Source organism: Rana temporaria, chromosome 1 (genome assembly GCF_905171775.1).
Source record: "Rana temporaria chromosome 1, aRanTem1.1, whole genome shotgun sequence".
In the NCBI taxonomy this organism is placed as follows: domain Eukaryota; kingdom Metazoa; phylum Chordata; class Amphibia; order Anura; family Ranidae; genus Rana; species Rana temporaria.
Window position 1 is genome coordinate 208,899,942 of NC_053489.1, and position 18,149 is coordinate 208,918,090.

General features: G+C 46.7%; 1 protein-coding gene and 1 pseudogene across 1 annotated transcript; both read left to right on the forward strand.

Annotated features, from left to right (window-relative positions):
* Positions 1-5,144: 5,144 nt before the first annotated feature.
* SDF2L1 (stromal cell derived factor 2 like 1) lies at positions 5,145-13,733 on the forward strand. Its single transcript, XM_040348388.1, has 3 exons — positions 5,145-5,437; positions 11,182-11,378; positions 12,479-13,733. Exons 1-3 carry the CDS (start codon positions 5,269-5,271, stop codon positions 12,761-12,763), a joined length of 651 nt encoding a protein of 216 aa, XP_040204322.1. The 5' UTR covers positions 5,145-5,268; the 3' UTR covers positions 12,764-13,733.
* A 3,766-nt stretch (positions 13,734-17,499) lies between these two features.
* LOC120925212 lies at positions 17,500-17,677 on the forward strand (annotated as a pseudogene).
* The last annotated feature ends 472 nt before the right edge of the window (positions 17,678-18,149 follow it).

Sequence of the window (18,149 nt, forward strand, 5' to 3'; positions counted from 1 at the left end):
CGGCATACATACTGTGAGACTGAGATTCTAGGTGTTCCAATCAGTGGCTCAACCTGTACAAATGAATGACAAGTAAACAGGAGCTGCAATTCTCGCTATGAACAATGAGGGGAAAAGGGGAACAGGACTGTTTTAAGGCCCCCCTTTTCCTTATGGGATTCCTGGCAGGGGAAGTTTCAAGGCTTCTGGGGATGGTTTGAGCGGGAACAGCTGGGATTGGTTTTTGTAAGCTGTTGCTAGGGGTAAAAACTAAAGCTAGGATTGGCTGGTAGGGCCCTTAGGCGGGAAAGGCAGGGATTGGTCTAGCTAGCCAGGTTACTGGGGAAAATTCAGGAATGTTAGGGTACCTGATAGGTCAGCTGAGGTCAGATGACAGGTAAGAACATTCCGGAAGCTGCGAGCAGGCCTATATAAAGAGCTGTTGGAAGGGGTCCGGAGCCAGCCGTTCCTGAGGAGGACCTTTCAGCAGAGCTTCCGACCCACCCTCCCTTGTCGCGGCAAAAACTATGTGGATAAATCTCTTTGTGATAACAAAGGGGATGGTTATTAAAGTCTTTTTTATTACAGCTCGAGTCGTAGTGACTGAGTTGTTTATGTGGTTTTGAACTATTGGTTGAGTAAGTTACAGTTGTGTACAAGTTAAAAGGTATAGTAATTAATCCAATAGTTATGCCGCGGCCAATTTTATCCAAAAAAAAAAAAATATATATATATCTATTTATATGCTATTATATTTAAATAATATTTATATTTAATAAAGATGTGTTATGGTTTACATTTGTGTAGTTTCAAGTTATTTGGTGTGTCCAGGCATCCTGCCTAGAATCCCATATAAGATGTCCACCCCTGGAAGAAATCTATCTACATCCAAGGGTAGACATGTGCCCCTAGCCACAGATAGCCACTGTAAGTGCAGGCACATGCATATACTGAAGATGAGTATAAAGCTTTTGTGAATGAATGGAAGAGGAAGGGGAGGGTGAATGACAGGATCTCTTCACTCTACAAAAACTGGAGCTCTCAGTTGCAGAGCCGGAAAAACACTGCTGTGTGTAATGTAGCGCCTGTGTACTTTTAGTATGTTAAATTTAGAGGTGGATGAGAGAGTTACTTTGCTCTCATCCATGTTGATGTGGATAAATTGGGTTTCTGCCAGGCTGGGCTGTCCTGTGGGTCCATTCTGTGTTCCAAGGATACATTTCCATCTTGGGATAGCAGGTGGCGCCAGAGGAGGTCAGGTAGAGGCACCTTTCTCCAGCAGCCAATCAGAGGAGTGTTTCCCTCGCGGGGCATGCTGGGGGAGGGTATTTCTTGGGAAGATGCCATTTTGTGGGGTTCATCTTCGCCTGTTCCTGGTTCCGGGTGCGGAACCCACCTTTAGGATTTGCGCACATTCACGGCACCCGGCGAGATGGCCTACCAGGCCGGGGGGCACGTGCTACGGGGAGTTCCCAGTTTTGGGCCCTCATGGCCCGGAGCAACTGAAGCTGCAAAGGGGCCCCAGTGACTTACTGGGTCCCCACATTCTATGAAGGAGATCCCAAGCGAGTTATGCTGTTCGGTGGGGAGTCAGTCTGAGGTGAGCCTGGAGGCAGGTGATCCAATAGGGCTTGGACAATCCATCAGGGATCTGGGTGGCCGGACATTGAGAAGTTGTATGCTGCAACTTGTCAGTCGGTGACCCCAAAACCAAGAAGTCTACCTGAGGGAGATTCAGGCAAAGGTATAGTCATTGAGAGGATTCTCTCTATTGTCTGCGTTCCTGAGTAGAGGGCCTGTGGCAGAGGTCTCACTCCAAATTCTAATCCTACTAGAGCCAAGTCGGTGGCAGAGACTTGTTCCTTCTCAAAAGTTCCACTGGGGATCAAGGTGACCGGACATTGAGAGTTTGTCTGTTGGCAACCTGTCAGTCGGTGACCATCTGAGAGCTACCTGAGGGAGATTCAGGCACTAAATTTACCAAGGAGGATTTACCTCACAATCTACATTCTGGAGAAGGGGGCCTGTGGCAGAGGTCTCGTTCTGACCTTTATTTCTACTAAGTCTGTGGCAGAGACTCATTTTCTCCTCAAGTTTCCGAGTAATACTCTGGCTGCCAGGTCGGTGTGAGAGACCTGTCCAGGTACACTATACCCACTCCCGCTGGAGTGGCGACGTGAGTTAAAGTCCCATTGGAGGCAGGACTGCTTGCATTATCCAAAGGGCCGGAATCTGCGAATTCTCCTTTCACCAACCTGTTTCTATCTACCTCAAGTTAACTGTTTGCCATGTTGGGTGAGAAATAAAAACACAGAAAACGACACCCTGCTGTTTGTATATTCAGTTATTGCATCATCATCATCCCTAGACACATCACAGAGATAACATAACATGCCGTCCTAATCTAACCAGCGGCTCCTGAGAGGGTAGCGCTACAGTAATATCCAGTTAAATGTACTATAACACCTAGGATTTGTACAGTAAACAGCAGCAATCTGGGAATAGGATAGTCAGCAATAGGTAGCTTATTTTACTTGTGCCAGTTGTGTTTTAGCCCTGGTTCTCACTGAGCTGTGGGAATGAAACTGTGCGAGTTCAGCTGAACTCGCATGATTTCACTCCCGCCTGTCAGTCTTGATTCCGGCCGCGATTACAGACACCTGTGTAGGTTTCTGCACAGATGTCAATGTGAATCGCAGGCTGAAATCGCAAAAAGTAGTACAGAAACTACTTTTTGAAATCGGTGCAGCGCCGCAGATGCGGCGTCACAACCGATTAGGATGATGCCATTGACGGCAAATGCTGCCGATTTGACATGTCAAAACGCTCCAGTGTGAACCAGGGATTAGTGCCAGTTCCCTATCGCACCACATTCCTGGTCAAATCACAGCAGTGCATTGAGCCATTATTCTGTATGGTGCAGGACCCTTTTTTTCGGCAGCACCAGAATCAGATGACATAGGTGTGAACACTCATGCGATCCAATCCTGCAACACACCAAAAGAAACACTCGCACCTTTTCCCGGGGCACACGGAAGCCCATTGCTTAGCTGGTGTAGCATTACCCCCATTTGAGCTGCTGGATTTTTGGGTGGCGTGTTACCTTGTTGCTCCTCCGAATTCTCTAGGGGCGAGTGATGCGTATGTGCATAAACAGAAGTAAAGGAATGTCCAGACAGGTGCTCTTTTGCTGTGCTCTTTATTACCCAGCCGGGTAAAGACAATAAAACTTGCGGTGAGGAAAGTAAAGCTGAAAGGAGGAAGGATAGCAGATTCAGGCGTAATGATAGGAAACAGTCCTGCTCCCAAACGTAACACTTCTCTGCGCCACTCCCGCCGGAGTGGGTTCAGTGTACCTAGACAGGCCTCTCTCACTGACCTGGCAGCCGGAGTATCACTCGGACAGTTTTAGGAATAAGTCTCTGCCACAGACCCTCCTTGGTGAACTTGAACTTGGGAGAAAGTCTCTGCCACAGACCCCTCACAAAGAGCCTCAGAAGATACCTCTGCCATAGGTTCCCTCTGGGTAGAATTCTTGGAGATATGCCTCCTTGGTTGAGTTACGTCTGGATCTCCTTCAACTTGTCGCCCAGGTACCGACTGACAGGTGATCAATCCCGCAGTGTCCGGCTACCTGTGATCCCCGGTGGTTTCGTCCAAGCCCTATTGGACCGCCAGCCTCTCAATGGCGCTCCTCACACCGACTCCTCACCAAACAGCACACAGCTTGGGATCTTCAAAAGAGGGAACCCAGTCGCTCACTGGATCCCCATCGCTGGTTCAGATGCTCTGTGCCAACATGGTCCCAGAACTAGGAACACCGCGTGACACGCCCCGGCCAGGTAGGCCATAGCGCCGGGGCGCCGTGATGTGGCCACCCTAAAGGTGGGTGCCACACTGGACGAAGAAGACCCAGAAACAATGGCGTCTGTCCAATAAATACCCCTCCCCAGCATGCACAGCAAGGACAAACCCTTGTGATTGGCTGCTGGGAAGAGCACCCAAACCTCGACTCCACTGCCACCTGCAGTACCGGGGTTGGAAGAACACCCCAATACTGCAGAATGACCCACAGCACAGCCAAGCTGAGACAGAGACCCTATTCTCACACCTAACAATCAGGATCAGAGTCTAACTATACTCTGATCTATACTTAAAGCGGAAGTAAACCCATCGACTTAACAGTTTCAAAAAGCAGTTACATTTCCGGCATCCTGGGATTGCTAACTGTCCCATTGGTTGTGCTCTCAACCAAACGGTCAAACCATCCAATGGCTGGTGTCATAACTGATCACATGTGCAACACCATGGCAGTTGAAGATTAAACAGAGGCCAAGATGGCAGCTTCCTTGGCTGAAAATGATATGTGGGTTTACTTACACTTTAAATTTGACTAGCACCAGTACTATAAAGAACATAGGCGCTACACAGGTATTAATGGGATTTGATGTGCCATGCATCAAAGCACAACAAATCGCACAGATCCGAATGGGGACCAAAGCACTGCACATGTAAGCAGGTCAGGAGTTTTGCCTTCACTGGCTGCATGCTTATTCTGGCTCTGTGCCTTATATTGAGACTATATATATTTATTCATACAGGTGTCAGTGCAGTCCAGGTTTTCTGGTAATTACAGGGCTTGCTTTTTTTAAATGTATTTAAATTCCATACAAATGACACGTGGATGACATTCACCTCGCTGGTCCATCCAATGCCATGCACCTGTAGATGGTGTTCCCAGGGCTCTCCTATTTCTATGTTCATGATACCATTATAGCCTGAGGATTGCTCTGTACACCGATGTGCAGTAAGCACACTTATCAATGGGCTGGGTGAGGACAATGCCTTGCGATGTCTGATCCCTATTGTAGCACACGTATCCTCCTCTAGCCTGGTGTACACCCATCATCACATCACGCTCTGCTCCATGTCCCCTCTATCCCCAGCCTGCACACTCCCCCTCCGGCACTGACCGGGTTAATACAAGTGACAGGTCGGCCGTGACTCCTACAGCGCTCATTGGATGGCTCAGACTGAATGAATTATACCGTGGACCAATCGCTGCCTCCCTCGTGTCTACAAGAAGAACATATAAACTTTACTAAGCGGAAGGACGCATCAACCAATCACCGCGTTCCTCCTTCTCCCGTCCTTCACTGTAGTACCGCCTTTTAGTGGGCGGAGCGAGACAGATCGGCCCGTCCTCCTTCTGCTGGCGGCAGATGATTGGCTATGTTGGCAGTGTTGTGGGGATTTACAGGGAAACCGAAGTGACTTGCCGGGGAAGAGATGCTGTCAGCGGGGATCGGGCTGCTGCTGCTCGGTGTGTGCTGCCTCTGGTGCCCGGCACAGGGGAGCGAGGAGGAGGCGGAGTATGTGACGTGCGGATCGGTGGTGAAGCTGCTTAATACTCGGCACAATGTGCGGCTCCATTCCCACGATGTCAAGTACGGCTCAGGTGAGAGAGATCGGCGCTGTGTATGGGGGAGCACTGCACTCTGGGCGATCAGCAGCTGCCTTCATTTTCCCGTGTTCTGAAAGCGCATTGGAGGATGTGCAGTGACTTCTAATGGGAGCAAGAGGTGTGCATACACCAACCATCCACGGTACAATGTGTGCGATCGCCTTCCACAGGTGCGATCGCCTTCCACAGGTGCGATCGCCTTCCACAGGTGCGATCGCCTTCCACAGGTGCGATCGCCATCCACAGGTGCGATCTGTGCGCTCGCCATCCACAGGTGCGATCTGTGCGCTCGCCATCCACAGGTGCAATCTGTGCGCTCGCCATCCACAGGTGCAATCTGTGCGCTCGCCATCCACAGGTGCGATCTGTGCGCTCGCCATCCACAGGTGCGATCTGTGCGCTCGCCATCCACAGGTGCGATCTGTGCGCTCGCCATCCACAGGTGCGATCTGTGCGCTCGCCATCCACAGGTGCGTTCTGTGCGATCGCCTTCCACAGGTGCGATCTGTGCGATCGCCTTCCACGGGTGCGATCTGTGCGCTCGCCATCCACAGGTGCGATCTGTGCGATCGCCTTCCACAGGTGCGATCTGTGGGATCGCCTTCCACAGGTGCGATCTGTGGGATCGCCATCCACAGGTGCGATCTGTGGGATCGCCATCCACAGGTGCGATCTGTGGGATCGCCTTCCACAGGTGCGATCTGTGGGATCGCCATCCACAGGTGCGATCTGTGGGATCGCCATCCACAGGTGCGATCTGTGGGATCGCCATCCACAGGTGCGATCTGTGGGATCGCCATCCACAGGTGCGATCTGTGGGATCGCCATCCACAGGTGCGATCTGTGGGATCGCCATCCACAGGTGCGATCTGTGGGATCGCCATCCACAGGTGCGATCTGTGGGATCGCCATCCACAGGTGCGATCTGTGGGATCGCCATCCACAGGTGCGATCTGTGGGATCGCCATCCACAGGTGCGATCTGTGGGATCGCCTTCCACAGGTGCGATCTGTGGGATCGCCTTCCACAGGTGCGATCTGTGGGATCGCCTTCCACAGGTGCGATCTGTGGGATCGCCTTCCACAGGTGCGATCTGTGGGATCGCCTTCCACAGGTGCGATCTGTGGGATCGCCTTCCACAGGTGCGATCTGTGGGATCGCCTTCCACAGGTGCGATCTGTGGGATCGCCTTCCACAGGTGCGATCTGTGGGATCGCCTTCCACAGGTGCGATCTGTGGGATCGCCTTCCACAGGTGCGATCTGTGGGATCGCCTTCCACAGGTGCGATCTGTGGGATCGCCTTCCACAGGTGCGATCTGTGGGATCGCCTTCCACAGGTGCGATCTGTGGGATCGCCTTCCACAGGTGCGATCTGTGGGATCGCCATCCACAGGTGCGATCTGTGGGATCGCCATCCACAGGTGCGATCTGTCTGTGTGATCATCCATGGTACAATCTGATACAGGAAGTGTATTTTTTCCCGTGTTCTGAAAGCACATTGGAGGATGTGCAGTGACTTCTAATGGGAGCAAGAGGTGTGCATACACCGACCATCCACGGTACAATGTGTGCGATCGCCAAGCATGCAGTCTCCTTGATTCTCGTTTCCTGTATCTCACTTCCTATTTTATTGTGTGCATAATTTCACTTTTTTTCCATTAATACTGAGTATGATAAAGAAATCACGAGCACTAGTACAATGTTTTATATCAATTAAAAATATTATTATTATTATTATTATTATTATAATAATAATAATAATATATTTTTTTTGTTTGTTCATATAATTTTTTTTTCAGTCATATCCCATTCAGTTGGCCAGCTCCCTGATGTCTCTTACCCCATAGAATGTTCTTTTTACACGGTAGATTGACAGGTATTAAACTGCATGTCATCCCCAATTACTTTTGACTGATGCAGAATATGACAACACATGTACAATACATAAATATTTGGGATAGATAGGAGACTTTTAAAGTGGTTGTAAAGGCTAAGGGGGGGGGGGGCTTCCGTGTGTAGCTCCCCCCTCAGTCTACCCCCTAACACTTACCTAAGCCTGATCCAGTGATGTGCACATGACCCTAGGTTCTACCAGGTCTCTCCCTCCTGATTGGCTGAGATGCAGGAGCCATTGGCTCGCGCTGCTGTCAATCACAGCCAATGATGCAGGGGGCAGGGCTGAGCTGTGTCTTATGGACGCAGAGAGCCTGTGTTCCGTCAGATTGGGTGACCCATCAAATCTTGTAATGGAAGTGACATTCCGTCACAGCCTTTTTTTTTTTCACGGTTAAAAAGGTTTAGTTTATTGAGAAAAGAGCAAATAAAGTACAAAGAGAAAAACACAATAGCAAATGGCAGTTGGTACATTTCATAAACCAGGATTAAGCAAGGAAAATATATACATGGAATTTATCCGGACACGTAACTGTATTCAATACCCCTTCAGGACCTCAGGTTAAGGCAGACCACAACAAAACGAAGGAATAAAAAAAAAGGGGGGGGGACGAAAAAAGGGACCAGGGGTGAGGAGAAAGGCCACCGTTTGGAATTGCATGGCTTGTCTCAGTATATTTAAAGTGGTTGTATACCCTCGGAGACAACATTATTTTAAAAATTGGCCCATAACACAGGCAGCCCACCGCTGTCTGTGAAAATGTACTCACCCCTGTAATTAGCTGTAAAATCGCATTTTAATTTTTGATGACGTCACCGCGCTTGCGCACTTATGCTCGTCAAAACCGGCCCATCTAAAGTTGGCCGGTTTTTCATTTTTGTTGCTTCCGGCACTGAATGTGAGAGCGCTTCCCCTCTGTCCGACACAGAGGAGAAGTCTCGCGTTGTTATAGCTCTTCCTGATGCTCCCCACGTGTGACTTTATAAGACGTCACAAAGGGGAGTACACTGCAGCCGCAGACACAGCAACTAATGTCGTTTCCGCGGTAACGGAGATTGAGATCGAGGCTTGGTTACGGCGATACAGCGCATGCGCGAGATTTACAACAGTGAAACAGTAAGGGCGGAAATGACGTATGAAAAGGAGTCCCTAAATAGCAGTCGCAATGGCGCTTTTAATACCCGGAAATGCTGCGAATAAAAACTCCACAAAAAAGGTATTTACAGGACTCGTTTTTTAAAGTGTTATATGTAGAATGCATTGCGCTGAGCTGGTGTACTATATCAATTCAAAAATAGAAAAAATCGGCGGGGGTTTACTACCTCTTTAAATACCTTCTGTAGATTGTTCCGTGGGGTGTGCTGCTCAAGCGATGTAATTATGATTAAAAATCAATATGAAAGATACCTGACGTAGCAGCAGATAATGACACCCCCAGCACCTAGGCCGTCCAAGGCAACCAAACCGCTTCAAATGTTTTGGGACACTTCCTATATAAGCAAGTCATCTTGTACAGTAGTAAGGCACTATTGATGGTATTTTCCCATAAAGTTAACGTAGGGGGGATACAGAGTTCCATTTAAGCAACATCGTTTTTTTTTTAGCATAGTAAAGCAGGTAAGAGATGAAAAGTTTGGTGTATCTGGGCCTCTGGTCGTCGTCCTGTATTCCAAGCAGCACCAACTCCGGAGACTGAGGCAGAGATGGCCCAAGGCGCTCATTAATGGCTTCAAATACCGCATCCCAAAACTGTGCCACTTTAGGACAACTCCAAAACATATGATAATACGTCCCCGTGTCCAATCGACATCGAGCACACAGGGGGTCCCTCCGTGGAAACAGTCTGTGCAGCCGCTGCGGAGTATAGTACACTCTTATGTAGAAACTTGGTTTGTATCAGCTTATTTCTAGAACAGGGATAGGCAATTAGCGGACCTCCAGCTGTTGCAAAACTACAAGTCCCATGAGGCATAGCAAGACTCTCACAGCCACAAGCATGACAACCAGAGGCAGAGGCATGATGGGACTTGTAGTTTTGCAACAGCTGGAGGTCCGCTAATTGCATATCCCTGCTCTAGAAGATATGACTAGCCCCAAACTATCCTCAAAACAATCATTCCAATCCTCCCTCTCTAGCGCTGGGATATCGGCTTTCCATGCTTCCCAGAGCCTATCCAGCCCGGGACAGTCCAGGCTTAGCAGCGACAGGTAGAGGGAAGAGAGGGGCTTGGGCAAGGAGTCCTGAGCTAAAAGCTCCTCTATGGGGTCTATAGACAAAGTGATGGGCTCCGGAAACTGGGCCCTAGTCGCATGACGCAATTGGCAGTAACGCAAATACATCCATCCGGGCAAATTAAATTTGGTTGAAAGATCATCATAGGTCAACAGTGTCCCCGCCGGCATAATATCCCGAAGAGTTTTAACCCCATATTTCGCCCAGATCTGTGGATCCGGAATAGTGCGAAAATGCGGGAGTGTAGGATTTCCCCACAATGGGTGAAAGGGCGACCAGGTGTTCGGCCTGAGAAACCTCCTCCTAGCAACCACACACACTCTCTAAGGTCTCGTACACACGATAGGTTAACCAGAGGACAACGGTCTGATGGACCGTTTTCATCGGTCAAAACCGATCGTGTGTGGCCCCATAGGTTATTTAACCATCGGTTAAAAAAAAGCCAACTTGCTTTAAATTAAAAATCCACGCATGCTCAGAATCAAGTCAACGCATGCTTGGAAGCATTGAACTTCGTTTTTTTTTCAGCACGTCGTTGTGTTTTACGTCACCGCGTTATGACACGATCGCGACGGACCATCAGTCAGCTTCATCGGTTAACCGATGACAACGGTCCTTCAGACCGTTCTCATCGGATGGACTGATCGTGTGTACGAGGCTTTAGAGTAGTCCTAGTTGGCTGTGGAAGTGCATTGTAAGCCCCACAACCCCTATATCATCACGGCCATCTTGGTACACCCCGCACTACGCCTACAATGTGCCACCATAGCCCACAGCTTGCTTTGGGGCAAACACAAAAGAGAAGTAAACAGCGCTGGCATGCTGTGACTGTCCTCTATGGGCTGTCGGATGGAAAGGGCCCGCTGGGCGTTTCTATCATCAGACTGATGTGAAGCAGATCCCCATCCGTATGTTTTTAGTGGACAGATGTGATGACGCCCATCCACATCGGATGTGGATGGGCGTCAGCGGACATCCGTCGCTTCATAGAAAGCAATAAATGGTTCAATCTGGTTGTCCTGAAAAACTGACAGGTGGATCCGATCGGTCTGTCAGTGTGAAAGGGGCCCAACTGTTTTGGGAAACAAGTAAATCAATGAATTAAAGGGTCACTAAAGGAATTTTTTTACCTTTACCTTACTGCAGTCCTGGTTTCATGTCCTCATTGTTCGTTTTTGCTCTGATGTTGCTGTAATTCCTCTCTGTTCTGGACACTTCCTGGTTGTCTGTTTCCTGATAACCACAGTACTGGGAGCTTTCTCACTGTGGTGACTAATCAAGGAGGTGTGATTACTGTGTGTCAGCACCAATCCAGTTTCGTTTTACAATCCATCACTGCCCTCTATTGGCTCTCTGTCTCTGTACATCAGAGAACCAGGAAACAACAGCAAACACGAAACTAAACTGTAGGTACATTATATGATTGTTTTTTTATCTATTTTTAATCATTTTAAAAGGAATCAGTTAACTATTATGTCTCTATACCCTGTAAACAGTAATTTCAGCAAAAACATTTTTTTTCCTTTAGTGACCTTTAAGTACCACTTGCAAATAAAAATGTTTGAAGAAAGCAGAATAATGCCACTGACATTGTTTTTTTTCCCTTTTAGGAAGTGGCCAACAGTCTGTCACCGGTGTGGAGTCATCAGATGATGGTAACAGCTATTGGAGGATAAGGGGAAAGGTGAATGAAGATTGCCCCCGTGGAGAGCCAATAAAGTGTGGCCAAATCATTCGGCTTACCCATGTGAATACTGGGAAGAACTTGCACTCCCACCATTTCTCATCCCCTCTCTCAAACAACCAGGTATGATTAAATCGGGAGACACGTGAAATGTTGCGCCTAGAAGCGTAAGCGTATTTAACCTGTTCCTGCCACCTGTACCCATATATATGACCAATGAACAGGTGGGCTTTAACCCCCAGAAGCTGCATATGTGCGTCCACAGGCAACAGCTTTTCTGTGCGTAAAGTACATTCTCAGCACAGTAACTAAGATGTCATGGGCAGCTCCTGATGCATACTTGTGATTGGGAGCTTTTTTTTTACATTTTTATTTTATACAAATTCTTTATGTAAAAGGAAATGGCATCTTGTACCATAGAAGGTACAGGTTTAGATTTTTTTTTATATATATATATATATATATACACGTGTGTGTGTGTGTGTGTAATATAAATAAAAAAAAAAGTTTTATATATATATATATATTTATATATACACACACACACACACACACACACACACACACACACACACACACACACACACACACACACACACATTTTATTTATGTGTATGTATGTTACAGATAGTGTCGGAGCATACCAGAGTAAAACAGCCATCTTATACTAGCGTCGGTGGTAAACGGCACTATTTTTAGCGGCGATTTACCGTCGGATTTGTCACGCTATTCGGTCCACTAGCGGGGCGCTTTTAACCTCCCCCCCCCCCCCCCCCCTCTAGCGGCCGAAAAAGGGTTAAAACTACCCGCAAACCACCGCTACAGTGGTACGGCGGCGCTGCCCATTGATTTCAATGGGCAGGAGCGCATTAGGAGTGGTGAGATTACATTGATCAGTTGGGGTACTGCGTCGCTTTATTGCAAAAAATGGCCTGGTCATTGAGCAGCCAAATCTTCCGGGGCTGAAGATGGTAATGCATTAAGATGAAAAGCATGAGGGTTTACAACCCCTTTGACAGACAATTGGGGTGCAAACAAGAGAAGCTAATTTTTAGGGTTTGAATCCAGTATGTACTTGCTAATCAGAGGTTTTTAATGGTTTCTAGCAAACATTGACTGAGAAGAGCTGAATGTATGAGCAACTTTGAAAATATTTTTTGGTGTTCTAATATTCAAATTACTTTGTGGTGTGTTTATATTTTTATAATTTCTTTTATTCACAGGAAGTAAGTGCCTTTGGCGATAATGGGGAAGGAGACGACTTGGACACTTGGACCGTGCAGTGTGGTGATAGCGTTTGGGAACGCGAAGACGCAGTGCGTTTCAAGCATGTTGGAACCAACGCGTATCTAACCATTACAGGCGAACAGTACAGTCATCCAATCAGAGGACAGAGAGAAGTGCATGCCATGACAAATGCCAATGCTCACAACTACTGGAAAGCGATGGAAGGTGTGTTCATCAAACCAAGCCTCCCTCCAGGGGCAGCCAGGCATGATGAACTATAAAATAAATTGGAGCTTTGGTTGAAGACCAGAATGATAAATGCTGACTTGAAGGTTTTCTCCTCCACTGGTTGTCTTATTACAGACAAGTGGGACTGGACTATTTTGTTACATTTTCCAATAATTGGAACACTGTACATACTGCTCTATGTATATTAAAAAAAAAAACATCTTTATTAGGAAACCTATGGGAAGACAAACATGGATGCTGCTCATTTAAAAAATACTAGCGTCCATGCTGGTAATTGGCATTGACTACTCAACATTTGCATCACTGACTATGAACGGGTATAGAAAACTGGTTTCATATCTGTTTACAGTCACTGTTTGAAGAGACAGCCAGGTAGCTATCATTTTTAAAAGGTCAGCAATGGGAGCATTGAGATTTGTCTTGGCACAGGTTTCTTTTAAATCTGAACTCCAAGTTTGATAATTGCATTGTTCTAGCTTGAACTAAGAGAATATGCATTTCCCATACCAGAGGGTCTGCTGTGGAAGCTGGAAATCGCAGTAATATTCATCGCTACTAGAGCGATCGCTGTGATCCTCCAGGTCCTCTGCCCTTCTGCACTCTGACCACAGGGTCATTCACTCAGCACTACTACCATTCACTGAACGCCTTGTTTTGTTTTTTTGTTTTTTTTCAATGAATACAAAGTCTTCTGTGAATGGTCGCAGGGCCAAGCCAGCCATGTGGTAAGTGGGGCAGTCTCTCATCATAAGACCCAGAAGATCACTGTGTAGTAGCTCTGACTACCACCGTGATTTCCAGCTTCCAGGGTGGTCCCTCAGGGATGAAATATGCCATGTGTGTATGCTACTAAGATCATACTTGGAGTTCAGCTTTAAAGGTTAGGGTCACACAAGCAGATTTTAGGGCACAAGAAAAGAATCCATGGTGCGTTTCAGGTGAATGAATGACACTGGCACACCACTGTCTTTTAAAAGATGTAAAAATATAGTGAACAGGTAATGGTGTGTTTTTTTTCTTTTTTATTGTTAATGTAGAACATATCCAAAATCTCCCTTTATGAGCAGCGCTGCCTTTAGTCATTCAAATTGTGACCATCACCTTGTTTTGTTAATGAGAAAGATGTGATTTATGCCATGTACACACGATCGGAAATTTCAACAGCAAAAGTCCAATGCAAGCTTTTGAACGGAAATTCCGACCGTGTGTATGCTCCATCTGACTTTTTCTGTCTAAATTTCTGCCAACAAAAGATTGAGAGCTGGTTCTCAAATTTTCAGACGGAAAAAAAATCCTATCGTCTGTAGCAATTCCAACGCGCAAAATTCCGATGCATGCTCGGAAACAATTCAACGCATGCTCAGAAGCATTGAACTTCATTTTCTCGGCTCGTCATAGTGGTGTACGTCACCGCGTTCTTGACTGATAAAAGTTCAGAGAACTTTTGTGTGACCGTGTGTATGCAAGCCAAGCTTGAGCTGAATTCCGTTGGAAAAAAACATCCAAGGTTTTTCCGACAGAAAATCCGATCGTGTGTACGGGGCATAGGAAACTGTAAAAAGCACCTGTGTAAACTAAACCATATTGCAGGGATATGCAATTAGCGGACCTCCAGCTGTTGCAAAACTACAAGTCCCATCATACCTCTGACTCTGGTGTCATGCTTGTGGCTGTCAGAGTCTTGCTATGCCTCATGGGAATTGTAGTTCTGCAACAGCTGGAGGTCCGCTAATTGCATATCGCCGCCATATTGTATACTTTGTCCAGATCAGAAATCGAGTTCTAAATCTTCTCCCCCCTTATACTGGTACCCTGTTTAAAATGACAATTCAGGCATCCAGCTAAATACACAACTGAATATATAAATTCTATAACAGGAGTCTCTAAACTGCGGCCCTGGGGTATACTTCGTTCCACTGATATGAGACACTATTCTGCCCTCTGACATCACAAATGGGGTGCAATTTCTCCCACCGACACCAACAATAGGGCACTATTCCTCCCCCTAATACCAAAGATGGGGCATCGTTTTCTCCCACTGTTGTGAGCAAAGTTTTTCTATTCCCACTGACCACAATGCGGCCCCCCTAAAGTCTGAAGGACAGTAAACTGGCCCTTTGTTCAGAACGTTTGGGGACCCCTGTTCTATAATATGAAATATTATATGCTTACCTGCCAGAGGATCTGTCATATGTGTTTAGCTGGTTTTGTAATGTACATGCCTCTACCGCACTGTAAAACCTGAAAGCTTTCTTTGCTACTTTCTAATCTAGATCATCTCCTTGCTTAGAAGGCAAACATTGCAACGCTAATTTATTGCCCAGCGAGCAAGCTACAGGTGGAGAGGTGGCGTGCAGCTGAAATGCCAAACCAGTATATAAGCGTGTCAACTCCCAGTGTTGCAGAACAACGTCACCAGCACACGATGGATATCCAATGTGGCTCTAAAGCTTTATTCAGCGACCTTATTGTTGCAGCAAAAGCAATGTTTCTGAGCCACGCAGGACCCATTGTGACACATGCCTGATGAAGGGGTCCTGTGAGACTCCGAAACGTTGTTCTTGCTGTAAGAATGTGACCACTGAATAAAGCTTTGAACTCGTATTCGAGATTCACTGTGTGCTGGTGACGTTCTTCTTTCCGCCTTGGCTATCTTCGGTTCCAGCCGATGGTTGCTACAGCCCCTGCTTACGTACACATACATTTTTCCATGAACGTGTGCGTTGGGATTGTGCACTGGTAACTGCCAGGGTTGGGTAAAACACAAGACCAGTAAGTGGTACAACAACATTACAAATCCTTTTGCAGGCAAAATGGTAAACTGTATTTAGCTAGCTGCCTTTTAAAAAGAAATTTTATTTATTTTTTTTTATTTTATTGCATTTGTTAAGTGTTTATAAATGCTTGGGGTTATACACTGGTTTAAAGGATATGAAGGATGTATAAAATAAGATAATATATGGATATCTGTTGAGAGGGAACATTCCAACACCGATATGATGAACAATTGTATATGAATAATAATTTACAACAGCGGAGAAAAAAATGGTGTGGCTGTGCTTTCAGCATACAGTATGTATACTTATAACCAGATTCAGGTAGGGCGGCTTAACTTTATGCGGGCGTAGCGTATGTTATTTACGTTACACCGCCGCAAGTTAGAGAGGCAAGTGCAGTATTCACAAAGCACTTGCTCTGTAAGTTGCGGTGGCGTAGCGTAAATTGGCCGGCGTAAGCCCGCCTAATTCAAATGTGTAAGAGGTGGGCGTGTTTTATGTAAATTATTCGTGACCCCACGTAATTGGCGCTTTGAGCGAACGGCGCATGCGCCGTCCGTGGACGTATCCCAGTGCGCATGCTCCAAATCACGTCGCAAATAGTCAATGCTTTCGACGTGAACGTAACCTACGCCCAGCCCCATTCACGGACGACTTACGCAAACGACGTAAAACGTGAAAAATTTGACGCTGTCCCGACGTCCATACTAACATTGGCTGCGCCATCTTTTTGGTGGTTTATCTCTACGCCTGAAAACTCCTTACGTAAACGGCGTATCTTTACTGCGACGGCCGTGCGTACGTTCGTGAATAGGCGTATCTTGCTGATTTACATATTCTAGGCGTAAATCAGCGTACACGCCCCTAGCGGCCAGCGTAAATATGCAGCTAAGATACGACGGTGTAGGAGACTTACGCCGGTCGTATCTTAGCAACATTTAAGCGTATCTCAGTTTGAGCATACGCTTAAATTTACGACGGCGCGGATTCGGAGTTACGACGGCATATCTACTGATACGCCGTCATAACTATACCTGAATCAGGCTAGTAGTTTTTCTGCTACATTTCATGTGGTGGAAACTTAGTAGAAAAGACGTTTCCGCAACACCTGGAAATTTTAAAGTGAACTTGTCCTAAAAGCAAGATGTAGGCTGTCATTGTTAACATCGCCTTCAGAAAATGCTAATTGCCTGGCCTTAATGTTGATGCTTTGCTACAATATTTATTCATCAACGCAGTACAAGCATAGACGTATAGATTTCTAACTTTCCCCTGACAACCATTTGCTTGTTCTGGGTGTGTGACTCAGAAGTAGTGAACCTACCCACAAACGGACAACTGGCATTGTCGCGAGAAGGTCATCAATGGCAGCCTCCATATTTCTTTAATGATTTGTACACTTGTTTTTCTGGTACTGTCATTTGGGGCAGAATTTGGTGAAGGGTGCACAGTGCCCCATCAAAAATGTCTTGTTAAAGGGAGTTCTCCGACTTATTGAAAGGCTGGTCAGACACAGTCTGATAAAATCAAGCCGCTTTATGCAGCCATCACACTTTAGCCCTGCAGAAAATGCTTTAGATTACTGAAAGTATTTGGTATTGCACAAAAAGATTTTTCGGTGTGTTGGAAATCCTTTTTTTGAGGGCCTGTGGTAGATGGTTTTGTTTTCTATGGATAAAATGGGAATTAAACTTTCACAATGCTTGAATTACATCTGTGGACTGCATTCTACAACTTTTCTTGATGGCAACATATACTAGGGTTTTGAAAGAATAGACTTTATAGGCATACTTAAAAATGTATAAAAATATATTTTATTAGAATTATAACAACAAGATATTAGACACACATGACATAAAATGCATGTAAAAGTGATTAAAACCTTCTCCCCGGTCTACCATCCATCCAGAAACTTCAAAGCTTACAATTGGGGGGGCCTAGGGACATTCTAAAAAAAGAAAATAACCCAAAGGTTACGTAATAGCATTAAAATCGCTTCTCGGCCTTTTGGCTAAGATCAAGTGTAGTATCGGTTCTTATCAGTTGCCAGTAGGTGGTGCTATGCTGACTGTCCCCAGTACCCGGCGAGGGGGAAAGGGATGGCAGTCTGTGGATGCTAAGCCTGCTGGCATGGAGGTGAAAACCTTCTGGTTTGGACAGGGAGGCATGAGGTCGAAGCTGGAGGGCTGGGCCCCTGGCCTGGATTTGGTGGTGTCTGCCCCAGTCAGTTGTTCGGGAGAGAACCCTTGCTCCTCCTTTCGCCAGGAGGGGCGGGTAGTATTTTCCGAATGTAATTAGGTGGGGGGGTTGTGGGTAGTAGCCTGCTTAGGTGGGCTCTCCCCGACCTCTTCTCCTACCTTCCTGGCTGGGAAGAGTGCTGCCGGTCCGGACCGGGGGTCAGGAACCGTTGAAAAGCCTGTGGAGATAGTGCCCCTGGAGTGGCAGTCCAGGGGTGCCATACATTGCACGAGTGTTTGAAAGGGGCACTCATTGTGTGGCACCTAGGTCACTGATCACCACACACACTTTTTAACACCTGCCTCTAGGGCCGAGCCTTTTGGCTAGCACCAGAGAAATTTTTGTTCCTGGCCGGAGGGTCGGCCATCGTATTGCACGGTGGCCACTTTCCACTCAACATTCC